We start from the raw sequence: 16,248 nt of genomic DNA on the forward strand, positions 1-16,248 counted from the left end.
GGGTCAGTGGTTAGCAATGGTCAGTGGTTAGCGGGGGTCAGTGGTTAGCAGTGGTCAGTGGTTAGCGGTGGTCAGCGGTCAGCTGGGGTCAGTGGTTAGCGGTTAGCGGGGGTCAGTGGTTAGCAGTGGTCAGTGGTTAGCAGTGGTCAGTGGTTAGCAGTGGTCAGTGGTTAGCGGTGGTCAGTGGTTAGCGGGGATCAGTGGTTAGTGGGGGTCAGCGGTTAGCGGGGTCAGCGGTGGGGGCTCCCAGTCAGGCTGGTAGAAGTGGATGTTGAAGGTTCGAGCCCAGCTGGTGAAGACCCTCTTCTCTGTGATAAAGCGGTGATGGCTGCCCCTGCGGTCCCGCTCATGGCTGATGTACATGGCACACTCCTCTGGACCGAGGGGCTCGTAGTAGTGGTAGGGGGAGGGGGAGGATGGGGGCTGGGGCTCTCTAGGAGGGGCAACAGGAACACAGGATAGATTATTAGAGAGAGAGAGGGAGAGAGAGAGAGAGAGAGAGAGAGACAGAGACAGAGACAGAGACAGAGACAGAGACAGACAGAGACAGAGACAGAGACAGAGACAGAGAGAGAGAGAGAGAGAGAGAGAGAGAGAGCGAGAGAGACAGAGAGAGAGAGAGACACAGAGAGAGAGAGAGAGACAGAGAGAGAGAGAGAGAGAGAGAGAGAGAGAGAGAGAGAGAGAGAGAGATCAGTTCTCACCTGCAGTGGTCTGGAGCCACCATGCCATAGACATTGATCCGGTCACACAGCTCCAGAGCTATGGTCATAGTGAACCAACCAGTACTCAACCACGAGTTAGAGATTCGCCTGGAGGAGGTGGAGGGAGAGAGGGAAAAGGGGGGGGGGGGGGGGGGGTAGAGAGAGAGGTGAGACAGGGAGGAGGGGGAGGTGGAATGAGGTTATAGAAGATTGTCTGGCATAGGTAATCAGTAACTCCCCTGTCCATGTAAACTCATCCACTCATCCATCCATCTCTCTCTCTCTCTCAATTAAATTAAATGGGCGTTATTGGCATAGGAAACAAATATTTAAATTATCAAAGCAATTGAAATAGATAATAAAGAAAAGTGAAATTAAAAATTTAAAAAATGTGCGGTAACCATCTCTGCAGCTCTCCACCAATCAGGTCCTTTATGGTAAAGAGGCCAGATGGAAGCCACTCCTCAGTAAACGGAACATGACAGCCTGCTGGGAGGGAGTTTGCCTAAAGGCACCTAAATGACTCTCAGACCATGAGAAGCAAGATTCACTGGTCTGTTGAAACCAAGATTGAACTCGTTGGCCTGAATGCCAAGTGTCCCGTCTACAGGAAACCTGTGGCTTTAGATAGATTTACTTAAGACCCTATTGAAGAAATACTCCCATGAAGAAATCTGCTGGCCGGTAAATGGAAGGGTTTTCAGCGGTTGAATTACATGTATTCAAGGGAACCACGCCTGAGAAGTCCGTAGGAAAGGCGTGTGTAGGAAAGACCTACATTTCACAAGACTGAATCGGGCGCTAAATCCTCCCCAAAGGGATTTTCCTGGTGGTGTCTGCCTGTCTGAAGGGAGCTTGTGTCCCCAATGGCCTCCTATTCCTTATTTAGTGTATTACATTTGACTAGAGATCTATGAGCCCTGGTGGTAGTAGTACCACCCTGGTGGTAGTAGTGCACTAGTGCACTATGTAGGGAATAGGGTGCACTATGTAGGGAATAGGGTGCACTATGTAGGGAATAGCGTGCCATTTAATCAGATAGGATCCCAGCAGCAGACAGACTCCCAGAGCCACGCCTCAGAGCGAGAGAGAGAAAGAGAGAGAGGGAAACAAAGCCTTTCATGCTTTTTGTTTTGTTCAGTATCAATGGGTAGGGATTCAGAATGGAGCACACTATGAACGAGCGAGATGCCTAACTGCCCCCACTATCTGAAAGAGATGAAACTCTGCCCCACTACCTGAGGGAGATCCTTTAGCATGCATGAGAGCACCAGCTGTTCCGGACAACTGTGACGGATTACCAGGACGTGTATGTATTAAAGCTGGAAAGTGTCTTGACTGAAATGTTCAACCTCTCCCTGACCGAGTCTGTAATACCTGCATGTTTCAAACAGACCACCATAGTCCCTGTGCCCAAGAGAGCGAAGGAAACCTCCCTATATTTCTGTCCAGTAGCACTCACGTCGGTAGCCATGAAGTGCTTTGAAAGGCTGGTCATGGCTCACATCAACACCATCATGCCAGAAACCCTAGACCCACTCCAATTCACACACCGCCCCGACATAACCACAGGTGACGCAATCTCAATCGCACTCCATACTGCCCTTTCCCACCTGGACAAAAGGAACACCTATGTGAGAATGCTGTTCATTGACGACAGCTCAGCGTTCAACACCATAGTGCCCACGAAGCTCATCACTAAGCTAAGGACCCTAGGACTAAACACCTGCCTCTGCAACTAGATCCTGGACTTCCTGACCGGACGCCCCCAGGTGGTAAGGGTAGGCAACAACACATCTGCCAAGCCGATCCCCAACACTGGGGCCCCTCAGGGGTGTGTACTTAGTCCCCTCCTGTATTCCCTGTGTTCACCCACGACTGCGTGGCCAAACACGACTCCAACACCATCATTAAGTTGACGTGGTTGGCCTGATCACCGACAACGATGAGACGGCCTACAGGGAGGAGGTCAGAGACCTGGCAGTGTGGTGCCTTTCTTTCAATGTGAGCAAGACAAAGGAGATGATCGTGGACTATAGGAAAAGGAGGGCCGAAGAGGCCCCCATTAATATCAATGGGGCTGTAGTGGAGCGGGTCGAGAGTTTCAATTTCCTTGGTGTCCACATCACCAACAATCTATCATGGTCCAAACACACAGACCGTTGTGAAGAGGGCACAACAACACCTTTACCCCCTCAGGAGACTGAAAAGATTTGGCATGGGTCCCCAGATCCTCAATAAGTTATACAGCTGCACCATCGAGAACATCCTGACCAGTTGCATCACCGCCTGGTATGGGAGCTGCTTGGTATCTGACCGTAAAGCGCTACAGAAGGTCGTGCGTATGGCACAGTATATCACTGGGGCCAAGCTTCCTGCCATCCAGGACCTATATACTAGGCGGTGTCAAGGAAGGCCCAACATTTTTTTAAAGACTCTAGTCACCCAAGTTATAGACTATTCTCTCTGCTACCACACGGCAAGCGGTACCGGAGCACCAAGTCTAGGACCATAAAGGCTTCTTAACAGCTTTTACCCCCAAGCCATAAGACTGCAGAGCAACTAATCAAATGGCCACCGGACTATTTACATTGGCCACGCCTTTGTTTTTACACTGCTGCTACTCGCTGTTCATTATCTCTGCAGTCACTTTACAAATCACCTCGACTAACCTGTACCCCCGCACACTGACTAGGTACCGGCACCCCCTGTATATAGCCTCCACATTGACTCTGTACCGGTTCCCCCTGTATACAGCTTCCACATTGACTCTGTACCGTAATACCCTGTATATAGCCTCCACATTGACTCTGTACCGTAATACCCTGTATATAGCCTCCACATTAACTCTGTACCGGTACCCCCTGTATATAGCCTCCACATTGACTCTGTACCGGTACCCCCTGTATATGGCCTCCACATTGACTCTGTACCGTAATACCCTGTATATAGCCTCCACATTGACTCTGTACCGTAATACCTTGTATATAGCCTCCACATTGACTCTGTACCGTAATACCCTGTATATAGCCTCCACATTGACTCTGTACCGTAATACCCTGTATATAGCCTCCACATTGACTCTGTACCGTAATACCCTGTATATAGCCTCCACATTGACTCTGTACCGGTACCCCTTGTATGTAGCCTCCACATTGACTCTGTACCGTAATACCCTGTATATAGCCTCCACATTGACTCTGTACCGTAATACCCTGTATATAGCCTCCACATTGACTCTGTACCATAATACCCTGTATATAGCCTCCACATTGACTCTGTACCGTAATACCCTGTATATAGCCTCCACATTGACTCTGTACCGTAACACCCTGTATATAGCCTCCACATTGACTCTGTACCGTAATACCCTGTATATAGCCTCATTATTGTTATGTACATTTACTTTTTGATTTATTAGATTTTTTTATTTTAGTTTATTTACAAAATATATTAGTAACTCAATTTCTTAAACTGCATTGTTGGTTAAGGGCTTGTAAGTAAGCATTTCACGGTAAGGTTGTATTCAGCACATGTGACAAATACAATTTGATTTGATAAAAAAATGTTTGATTTGAGATTAAGTTCTTTCTTCTAAATTAATCATATAAGCTATTTGAAGGGAAGAAAAAGCCTAAATGTTGCCAATACTGATCACGACTTATAACGTAACTTTTGTAATGTTTTCCGTTCTTTAAAGGAAGCAGTTGACTTGATTTATTCAAACTTACTTTGGGAGATAACGCAAGTCTTTGAAGTCTCATTCGTGGTTCATCTCAGACTCCGAGCCACTTCTGTTCAACTCATCATTTTTTACAGTACTCTAGCTTGCAAGTGAAACTCACCTGTCCTTGCCCGTCTCCCTCTTGAAGAGTTCGTCAAACTGCAGCATCTTCTGCCTGGAGATGATGTAGACCTTTAGTTTGGGCAGCACCTGGTTCATCAACCTCAGGTTGTTGTAGACCAGACCCTTCCCATCCCGCCGCATGTAACTACTGGGCCCCCAGAAGATAAACACTGTGTCCTGGAGGGAGGAGAATGTAATGTTACTACTGATAAACACTGTGTCCTGGAGGGAGGAGAATGTAATGTAATGTTACTACTGATAAACACTGTGTCCTGGAGGGAGGAGAATGTAATGTTACTACTGATAAACACTGTGTCCTGGAGGGAGGAGAATGTAATGTTACTACTGATAAACACTGTGTCCTGGAGGGAGGAGAATGTAATGTAATGTAATGTTACTACTGATAAACACTGTGTCCTGGAGGGAGGAGAATGTAATGTTACTACTAATAAACACTGTGTCCTGGAGGGAGGAGAATGTAATGTTACTACTGATAAACACTGTGTCCTGGAGGGAGGAGAATGTAATGTTACTACTGATAAACACTGTGTCCTGGAGGGAGGAGAATGTAATGTTACTACTGATAAACACTGTGTCCTGGAGGGAGGAGAATGTAATGTTACTACTGATAAACACTGTGTCCTGGAGGGAGGAGAATGTAATGTTACTACTGATAAACACTGTGTCCTGGAGGGAGGAGAATGTAATGTTACTACTGATAAACACTGTGTCCTGGAGGGAGGAGAATGTAATGTTACTACTGATAAACACTGTGTCCTGGAGGGAGGAGAATGTAATGTTACTACTGATAAACACTGTGTCCTGGAGGGAGGAGAATGTAATGTTACTACTGATAAACACTGTGTCCTGGAGGGAGGAGAATGTAATGTTACTACTGATAAACACTGTGTCCTGGAGGGAGGAGAATGTAATGTTACTACTGATAAACACTGTGTCCTGGAGGGAGGAGAATGTAATGTTACTACTGATAAACACTGTGTCCTGGAGGGAGGAGAATGTAATGTTACTACTGATAAACACTGTGTCCTGGAGGGAGGAGAATGTAATGTTACTACTGATAAACACTGTGTCCTGGAGGGAGGAGAATGTAATGTTACTACTGATAAACACTGTGTCCTGGAGGGAGGAGAATGTAATGTTACTACTGATAAACACTGTGTCCTGGAGGGAGGAGAATGTAATGTTACTACTGATAAACACTGTGTCCTGGAGGGAGGAGAATGTAATGTTACTACTGATAAACACTGTGTCCTGGAGGGAGGAGAATGTAATGTTACTACTGATAAACACTGTGTCCTGGAGGGAGGAGAATGTAATGTTACTACTGATAAACACTGTGTCCTGGAGGGAGGAGAATGTAATGTTACTACTAATAAACACTGTGTCCTGGAGGGAGGAGAATGTAATGTTACTACTGATAAACACTGTGTCCTGGAGGGAGGAGAATGTAATGTTACTACTGATAAACACTGTGTCCTGGAGGGAGGAGAATGTAATGTTACTACTGATAAACACTGTGTCCTAGAGGGAGGAGAATGTAACGTTACCAACTGTGCTATTTTGTTGAGTTTTTTCACATTGTTTGAAGAATTCGCTGACAAGTAGGTAAACCACCACTACCTTTGGTATTATTGGCCAATAATTGGGGAAAAAAACTGGATGATCTACGATTAAGACTATCCTACCAACGGGACATTAAAAACTGTAAAATCTTATGTTTCACCAAGACGTGGATGAACGACGACACAGATAATATAGAGCTGGCTGGCTTCTCCGTGTATCGGCAGGACAGAGCAGCTACGTCTGGTAAGACGAGGGGGAGGGTCTGTGTCTATTTGTCAATAACAGCTGGTGCGTAATGTCTAATATTAAAGAAGTCTCAAGGTTCTGCTCGCCTGAGGTAGAGTACCTTATGATAAGCTGTAGACCACACTATCTACCAAGAGAGTTCTCATCTGTATTATTCGTAGCCATCTATTTACCACCAAACCAATGCTGGCACTAAGACCGCACTCAACCAACTCTATAAGGCCATAAGCAAACAAAAATATGCTCATCCAGAAGCAGCACTCCTAGTGGCCGGGGACTTTAATGCAGGCAAACTTAAATCCATTTTATCTCATTTCTACCAGCATGTTAAATATGCAACCAGAGAGAAAAAAACCCTAGACCACCTTTACTCTACACACAGAGACGCATACAAAGCTCTCCCTCGCCCCCAATTTGGCAAATCTGAACACAATTCGATCCTCCTGATTCCTGCTTACAAGCAAAAACTAAAGCAAGAAGTATCAGTGACTCGCTTAATACAGAAGTGGTCAGATGAAGCAGATGCTAAGCTACAGGATTGATTTGTTGGGACAGACTGGAATATGTTCCGGGATTCATCCAATGGCATTGAAGAGTACACCACCTCAGTCACCAGCTTCATCGATAAGTGCATCAACGAAGTCATCCCAACAGTCCCCAGTAGATAACACTGTGAAAGCATTATTGAAAACACTTATGCAGGGATTCAATCATAGGTTTCTTTGTCGACAAGCGCACTGCCCTATTGACAATGAGCCTTTTAGAGAGAATTTTATTGAATGTTTTTCACATGCATTAACAACAGTCCTATAGGGTCCCAGTAGTACAACATGCATTAACAACAGTCCTATAGGGTCCCAGTAGTACAACATGCATTAACAACAATCCTATAGGGTCCCAGTAGTACAACATGCATTAACAACAATCCTATAGGGTCCCAGTAGATAACACTGTGACCTATATTGTCCCCAGTAGATAACACTGTGACCTATGTTGTCCCCAGTAGATACCACTGTGACCTATATTGTCCCCAGTAGTACAACATTCTTCAACAACAGTCCTATATTGTCCCCAGTAGATAACACTGTGACCTATATTGTCCCCAGTAGTACAACATTCTTCAACAAGAGTCCTAGATTGTCCCCAGTAGATAACACTGTGACCTATATTGTCCCCAGTAGATACTACTGTGACCTATATTGTCCCCAGTAGATAACACTGTGACCTATATTGTCCTCAGTAGTACAACATTCATCAACAACAGTCCTATATTGTCCCCAGTAGATAACACTGTGACCTATATTGTCCCCAGTAGATACCACTGTGACCTATATTGTTCCCAGTAGATTACACTGTGACCTATATTGTCCTCAGTAGTACAACATTCTTCAACAACAGTCCTATATTGTCCCCAGTAGATAACACTGTGACCTATATTGTCCCCAGTAGTACAACATTCTTCAACAAGAGTCCTAGATTGTCCCCAGTAGATAACACTGTGACCTATATTGTCCCCAGTAGTACAACATTCTTCAACAAGAGTCCTAGATTGTCCCCAGTAGATAACACTGTGACCTATATTGTCCCCAGTAGATACCACTGTGACCTATATTGTCCCCAGTAGATAACACTGTGACCTATATTGTCCTCAGTAGTACAACATTCTTCAACAAGAGTCCTATATTGTCCCCAGTAGTACAACATTCTTCAACAAGAGTCCTAGATTGTCCCCAGTAGATAACACTGTGACCTATATTGTCCCCAGTAGTACAACATTCTTCAACAAGAGTCCTAGATTGTCCCCAGTAGATAACACTGTGACCTATATTGTCCCCAGTAGTACAACATTCTTCAACAAGAGTCCTAGATTGTCCCCAGTAGATAACACTGTGACCTATATTGTCCCCAGTAGATAACACTGTGACCTATATTGTCCCCAGTAGATAACACTGTGACCTATATTGTCCCCAGTAGATAATACTGTGACCTATATTGTCCCCAGTAGATAACACTGTGACCTATATTGTCCCCAGTAGATAACACTGTGACCTATATTGTCCTCAGTAGTACAACATTCATCAACAACAGTCCTATATTGTCCCCAGTAGATAACACTGTGACCTATATTGTCCTCAGTAGTACAACATTCATCAACAACAGTCCTATATTGTCCCCAGTAGATAACACTGTGACCTATATTGTCCCCAGTAGATAACACTGTGACCTATATTGTCCCCAGTAGATAACACTGTGACCTATATTGTCCCCAGTAGATAACACTGTGACCTATATTGTCCCCAGTAGATAACACTGTGACCTATATTGTCCCCAGTAGTACAACATTCTTCAACAACCGTCCTATATTGTCCCCAGTAGATAACACTGTGACCTATATTGTCCCCAGTAGATAACACTGTGACCTATATTGTCCCCAGTAGTACAACATTCTTCAACAACAGTCCTATATTGTCCCCAGTAGATAATACTGTGACCTATATTGTCCCCAGTAGTACAACATTCTTCAACAACAGTCCTATATTGTCCCCAGTAGATAACACTGTGACCTATATTGTCCCCAGTAGATAACACTGTGACCTATATTGTCCCCAGTAGTACAACATTCTTCAACAACAGTCCTATATTGTCCCCAGTAGATAATACTGTGACCTATATTGTCCCCAGTAGATAACACTGTGACCTATATTGTCCCCAGTAGATAACACTGTGACCTATATTGTCCCCAGTAGATAACACTGTGACCTATATTGTCCCCAGTAGATAACACTGTGACCTATATTGTTCCCAGTAGATAACACTGTGACCTATATTGTCCCCAGTAGATAACACTGGACCTATATTGTCCCCAGTAGATAACACTGTGACCTATATTGTCCCCAGTAGTACAACATTCATCAACAACATGCAGAAAGAAGTAATGGAAGTATAGCAGATCAGGACACAGAGAGGAGAGGCTGAGTAGGGACTTGTACCCCGTCGTCACATGTCTAGTTCGGAGTCGAGAGTGTTGCTGTTCAACCAAACCGTTTACACAAGATGCACGTTTGAAATCCCAGAGAATCATCTAACCTGGGATGCGTTGAGCAGTTCGTGGCGGTTCCGTAGGACCCTCTGCATGCTGGAGTGAGCGATGACGCGTAGCGAGGTGCGGCGCCCAACGTCTCGCCCGTACCCCAGCGCCGTGGGGGCGTCGTTCATACGGATGACACACTCCGCCCGGTCGATCTCCTCGCCGCGACCACCACCCATCAGGTGACCAGAGCTGGTGACCAACGCACAGCTATGGCAGTGCATTCTCAGAGGCTGGGGGAGAGAGGGATGTTATTCTTATTTTAGTAGATGAAAGGGGAGAGGACGAGGGAGAGAGGGATGTTTTGTTATTTTAGTAGAGGAAAGGGGAGAGGACGAGGGAGAGAGGGATGTTTTGTTATTTTAGTAGAGGAAAGGGGAGAGGACGAGGGAGAGAGGAAGACATGGATGCTACAGCAGTGCATCTTAAAATAATAATAGTCATCTAATATTATAATAATAATCCCTTCAGTGGCTGGAGGAGAGAGGGAGAGATTTTGTTATTTTCATAGAGAGAGGGAGGAAGAGGACCAGAAGCAGAGGGAGAGGACCAGAGGGAGAGGACCAGAGGGAGAGGACCAGAAGCAGAGGGAGAGAACCAGAGGAAGAGGACCAGAAGCAGAGGGAGAGGACCAGAGGGAGAGGACCAGAGAGGAGAGGACCAGAGGGAGAAGACCAGAGGGAGAGGACCAGAGGGAGAGGACCAGAGGGAGAGGACCAGAAGCAGAGGGAGAGGACCAGAGGAAGAGGACCAGAAGCAGAGGGAGAGGACCAGAGGGAGAGGACCAGAGAGGAGAGGACCAGAGGGAGAGGACCAGAGGGAGAGGACCAGAGGGAGAGGACAAGAGGGAGAGGACCAGAGAGGAGAGGACCAGAGGGGAGAGGACCAGAGGGAGAGGGCCAGAGGGAGAGGTCCAGAGGGAGAGGACCAGAGGGAGAGGACCAGAGGGAGAGGACCAGAGGAAGAGGACCAGAGGGAGAGGACCAGAGGTAGAGGACCAGAGGGAGAGGGCCAGAGGGAGAGGACCAGAGGGAGAGGTCCAGAGGGAGAGGACCAGAGGTGGACTCCAATCAAGTTGTAAAAACATAATCTAACATCACCTCCATCTATCTAACATCACCTCCATCTATCTAACATAATCTAACATCACCTCCATCTAACTAACATCACCTCCGTCTATCTAACATAATCTAACATCACCTCCATCTAGGTAACATCACCTCCATCTATCTAACATAATCTAACATCACCTCCATCTAACTAACATCACCTCAATCTATCTAACATCACCTCCATCTATCTAACATAATCTAACATCACCTCCATCTAACTAACATCACCTCCATCTAACTAACATCACCTCCATCTATCTAACATAATCTAACATCACCTCCATCTATCTAACATCACCTCCATCTATCTAACATCACCTCCATCTATCTAACATCATCTAACATCACCTCCATCTATCTAACATCATCTAACATCACCTCCATCTAACTAACATCACATCCATCTATCTAACATAATCTAACATCACCTCCATCTAGGTGATGTTAGATGATGTTAGTTAGATGGAGGTGATGTTAGATAGATGGAGGTGGAGGTGATGTTAGTTAGATGGAGGTGATGTTAAATAGATGGAGGTGATGTTAGATAGATGGAGGTGATGTTAGATGGATGGAGGTGATGTTAGATAGATGGAGGTGATGTTAGATAGATGGAGTTGATGTTAGATGGATGGAGGTGATGTTAGTTAGATGGAGGTGATGTTAGATAGATGGAGGTGATGTTAGATAATGTTAGATAGATGAAGGTGATGTTAGATAGATGGAGTTGATGTTAGATAGATGAGGTGATGTTAGATAGATGGAGGTGATGTTAGATGATGTTAGTTAGATGGGGGTGATGTTAGATAGATGGAGGTGATGTTAGTTAGATGGATGTGATGTTAGATAGACGGAGGTGATGTTAGATAGATGGAGGTGATATTAGTTAGATGGATGTGATGTTAGATAGATGGAGGTGATGTTAGATGATGTTAGTTAGATGGGGGTGATGTTAGATAGATGGAAGTGATGTTAGATAGATGGAGGTGATGTTAGATAGATGTATGTGATGTTAGATGATGTTAGTTAGATGGAGGGGATGTTAGATAGATGGAGGTGATGTTAGATAGGTGGAGGTGATGTTAGTTAGATGGAGGTGATGTTAGATAGATGGAGGTGATGTTAGATAGATGGAGGTGATGTTAGATAGATGGAGGTGATGTTAGATAGATGGAGATGATGTTAGATGGATGGAGGTGATGTTAGTTAGATGGAGGTGATGTTAGATAGATGGAGGTGATGTTAGATAATGTTAGATAGATGGAGGTGATGTTAGATAGATGGAGTTGATGTTAAATAGATGGAGGTGATGTTAGATAGATGGAGGTGATGTTAGATGATGTTAGATAGATGGAGGTGATGTTAGTTAGATGGATGTGATGTTAGATAGATGGAGGTGATGTTAGATAGATGGAGGTGATGTTAGTTAGATGGATGTGATGTTAGATAGATGGAAGTGATGTTAGATAGATGGAGGTGATGTTAGATAGATGGAGGTGATGTTAGATGATGTTAGTTAGATGGGGGTGATGTTAGATAGATGGAAGTGATGTTAGATAGATGGAGGTGATGTTAGATAGATGGAGGTGATGTTAGATGATGTTAGTTAGATGGAGGTGATGTTAGTTAGATGGATGTGATGTTAGATAGATGGAGGTGATGTTAGATAGGTGGAGGTGATGTTAGTTAGATGGATGTGATGTTAGATAGATGGAAGTGATGTTAGATAGATGGAGGTGATGTTAGATAGATGGAGGTGATGTTAGATGATGTTAGTTAGATGGATGTGATGTTAGATAGATGGAAGTGATGTTAGATAGATGAAAGTGATGTTAGTTAGATGGATGTGATGTTAGATAGATGGAAGTGATGTTAGATAGATGGAGGTGATGTTAGATAGATGGAGGTGAAGTTAGATGATGTTAGTTAGATGGAGGTGATGTTAGATTATGTTAGTTAGATGGAGGTGATGTTAGATGATGTTAGATAGATGGAGGTGATGTTAGTTAGATGGATGTGATGTTAGATAGATGGAGGTGATGTTAGATAGAACCATCCTGATCTCTCGAGTTTACATTCTCTTTCCCTACACAGATACAGTCTGCCCACGGCCAGATTCAAACCGTTTAAGCCCCTCCCTCTCCCTCCACCGTATGGCCGGCCAATCAGCGTCCTTAGATAATTTGTGAGGTGGGTTTAGTTTATGACGACAACAAGAAGCGCCTGTGCTGGGCAATGGCTACAGCATCAGTTATATCCGAACATAACTTAATTGAAAGAATAACAAGTAACTACATTGAAGGGGGGGGGGGGGGGATCTCAATCGCACTCCACACTGCCCTTTCCCACCTGGACAAAAAGGAACACCTATGTGAGACTGCTGTGCACTGACTACAGCTCAGCGTTCAACACCATAGTGCCCACAAAGCTCATCACTAAGCTAAGGACTCTGGGACTAAACACCTCCATCTGCAACTGGATCCAGGACTTCCTGACGGGCCGTCCCCAGGTGGAAAGGGTCGACAACAACACATCTGCCACGCTGATCCTCAACACAGGGGCCCCTCAGGGTAGTGTACTTAGTCCCCTCCTGTACTCCCTGTTCACTCATGACTGCATGGCCAACACGACTGCAACACCATCATTAAGTTTGCCGATGACACAACAGTGGTAGGCCTGATCGACGACAACGACGAGACAGCCTATAGGGAGGAGGTCAGAGACCTGGCAATGTGCTGCCAGGACAACAACCTCTCCCTCAATGTGAGCAAGACAAAGGAGATGATCGTGGACTACAGGAAAAGGAGGGCCGAACACGCTCCCATTCACATTGACAAGGCTGTAGTGGAGCGTGTCGAGAGTTTCAAGTTCCTTGGTGTCCACATCACCAACAAACTATCATGGTCCAAACACACCAAGACAGTTGTGAAAAGGGCACGACAACGCCTTTTCCCCCTTAGGAGACTGAAAAGATTTGGCATGGGTCCCCAGATCCTCAAAAAGTTATACAGCTGCACCATCAAGAGCATCCAGACCGGTTGCATCACCGCCTGGTATGGAAACTGCTTGGTATTCGACCGTAAGGGGCTACAGAGGGTAGTGCGTACGGCCCAGTATATCACTGGAGCCAAGCTTCCTGCCATCCAGGCCCTCTACACCAGGCGGTGTCAGAGGAAGGACTAAATAATTGTCAAAGACTCCAGCCACCCTAGTCATAGACTGTTCTCTCTGCTACCGCACGGCAAGCAGTACCAGAGCACCAAGTCTAGGACCAAGAGTGAGCAAATTTGTCATCAAGGCATATATTTAGATTTTTGTTAACACTTTCTTGGTTGCTACATGATTTCATATATACGTTATTTCATAATTTGGATGTCTTCCCTATGATTCTACAATGTAGAAAATAGTAAAAATAAAGAAAAACCCTGGAATGAGTAGGAGTGACCAAACTTTTGACTGGTACTGTATGTTTTCTCAACAACAGGTTATGGTCAATAATATAGAAGGCTGCACTGAAATCTAACAGTACGACACCCACAAGCATCTTATTATCAATTTCATTCAACCAATCATCAGTCATTAGTGTCAGTCCAGTACATCTTAGAGTGCCCTTCTCTATAACCATGCTGAAAGTCTGTTGTTCATTTGATTACAGAGAAATAGCATTGTATTTGGCCAAACGCTATTTTTTTCACCAGCTTGCTAAGAGCTGGCAGCAAGCTGATAGGTCTGCTGTTAGAACCAGTAAAACTGCTTCACCACTCTTGGGTAGCGGAATGACTTTGGCTTCCCTCCAGGCCTGAGGACAAAGACTTTCCTCTAGGCTCAGATTAAAGATCTGACAGATAGGAGTGGCTATAGAGTCAGCTACCATCCTCAGTAGCTTTCCATCTAAGTTGTCAATGCCAGGAGGTTTGTCATTATTGATCGATAACAATCATTTTTAAACTTCTCCCACACTAACTTTTCGTTCATTATTAGTTATTTTATGCATAAATTCGATTTCTCACTGTTTGTTGTTGGCATTTCCTGCCCAAGTTTGCCCACTTTGCAAATGAAGTAAATCACTTAAAAAATTGGCAACATCAAATGGTTTTGTGATAATTTTTTATATTTTTTATTTATTTTACTAGGCAAGTCAGTTAAGAACAAAATTCTTATTTTCAATGACGGCCTAGGAACAGTGGGGTTAACTGCCTGTTCAGGGGCAGAATGACAGATTTGTACCTTGTCAGCTCAGGGATTTGAACTTGCAACCTTCTGGTCACTAGTCCAACGCTCTAACCACTGGGCTACCCTGCCGCCCCAAGGTGATGAATAAGATGGAGTTGAAAGATGGAGTTGAATTTGTCTTTCTGTCCATCATTTCATTTAAAGTCCTCCAAAGTGTTTTCCATCATTCTTTATATCGTTGATCTTGGCTTCATAATACAGTTTCTTCTTCGTTTTGCTGAGTTTAGTCACATCATTTCTCAGTTTGCTGTAAGTCAGCCAGTCAGATGTACAGCCAGACTTATTAGCCACTCCTTTTGCCCCATCTCTTTCAACCATATGGTTTTTCAATTCCTCATCAATCCATGGAGCCTTAACAGTTCTAACAGTCAGTACCTTAACAGGTGCGTGTTTATCAATCATTGGAAGAAGAAATGTCATAAATTCATCAAGTGCAGCGTCTGGATGCTCCTCATTAATCACATCGGACCAACTAATATTTTTAACATCATCCACATAAGAGTCACAGCTAAATATTTTGTATGATCTCTGATACACTATTTTAGTCCCAGCGTTTGGAACTTTGTCTTTCCTGGATATAGCCACTATATTGTGATCACTGCATCCAATGGGAACAGATACAGCTTTAGAACAAAGTTCTACAGTATTAGTACAAATGTGATCAATACATGTGGATGATCTTGTTCCTGTAGTGTTTGTAAACACCCTGGTAGGTTGATTAATAACCTGAACCAGATTACTGGTTACAGTGAGAAGCTTCCTCTTTAGTGGACAGCTTGATGAGAACCAGTCAATATTCAGGTCCCCAAGAAAGTGGACCTCTCTGTTTACATCACATACACTATCAAGCATTTCACACATATTATTTAGATACTGACTGTTAGCACTTGGTGGCCTATAGCAGCACCCCAAAATAAAAGGCTTTAGATGTGCCAGGTGAACCTGCAACCACAACACTTCAATAACAATTGACATAAGATCTTCTCTAAGCATTACAGGGATATGGCTCTGAATATATACAACAACACCTCCCCTATAAACATTACAGGGATATGGCTCTGAATATACAGCAACACCTCCCCTATAAACATTACAGGGATATGGCTCTGACTATATACAACAACACCTCCCCTATAAACATTACAGGGATATGGCTCTGAATATATACAACACCTCCCCTATAAACATTACAGGGATATGGCTCTGGATATATACAGCAACACCTCCCTCGCAGGCATTCCTGTCTCTTCTGTAGATGTTACTGCTGTCATCTAAGTGAGTCTCAGAAATGGCTAATACAGTATTTAACAATTATTTTTTAATTTTTTAAATGTCATCTTTATTTAACCAGGTAGGCTAGTTGAGAACAAGTTCTCATTTACAACTGCGACCTGGCCAAGATAAAGCAAAGCAGTTCGACACAAACAACACAGAGTT

The 16,248-nt window shown here is 44.2% G+C and overlaps 1 protein-coding gene across 1 annotated transcript in view; it reads right to left on the reverse strand.

Annotated features, from left to right (window-relative positions):
* Positions 1–203: 203 nt before the first annotated feature.
* Positions 204–16,248, reverse strand: part of LOC139387415 (ST6 (alpha-N-acetyl-neuraminyl-2,3-beta-galactosyl-1,3)-N-acetylgalactosaminide alpha-2,6-sialyltransferase 5a) — a 38,459-nt gene continuing 22,414 nt past the window's right edge. Inside the window, exons 3-6 of the mRNA XM_071133568.1 lie at positions 9,469–9,702; positions 4,550–4,728; positions 705–812; positions 204–433 (exon numbers count right to left, since the gene is read on the reverse strand). Of these exons, the coding sequence (XP_070989669.1) occupies positions 205–433; positions 705–812; positions 4,550–4,728; positions 9,469–9,702 (750 nt within the window). The 3' untranslated portion in view covers position 204. The remainder of the gene's footprint in view (positions 434–704; positions 813–4,549; positions 4,729–9,468; positions 9,703–16,248) is intronic.

The sequence above is a fragment of the Oncorhynchus clarkii genome, chromosome 28 (assembly GCF_045791955.1).
Source record: "Oncorhynchus clarkii lewisi isolate Uvic-CL-2024 chromosome 28, UVic_Ocla_1.0, whole genome shotgun sequence".
NCBI classification, from domain to species: Eukaryota; Metazoa; Chordata; class Actinopteri; order Salmoniformes; family Salmonidae; genus Oncorhynchus; species Oncorhynchus clarkii.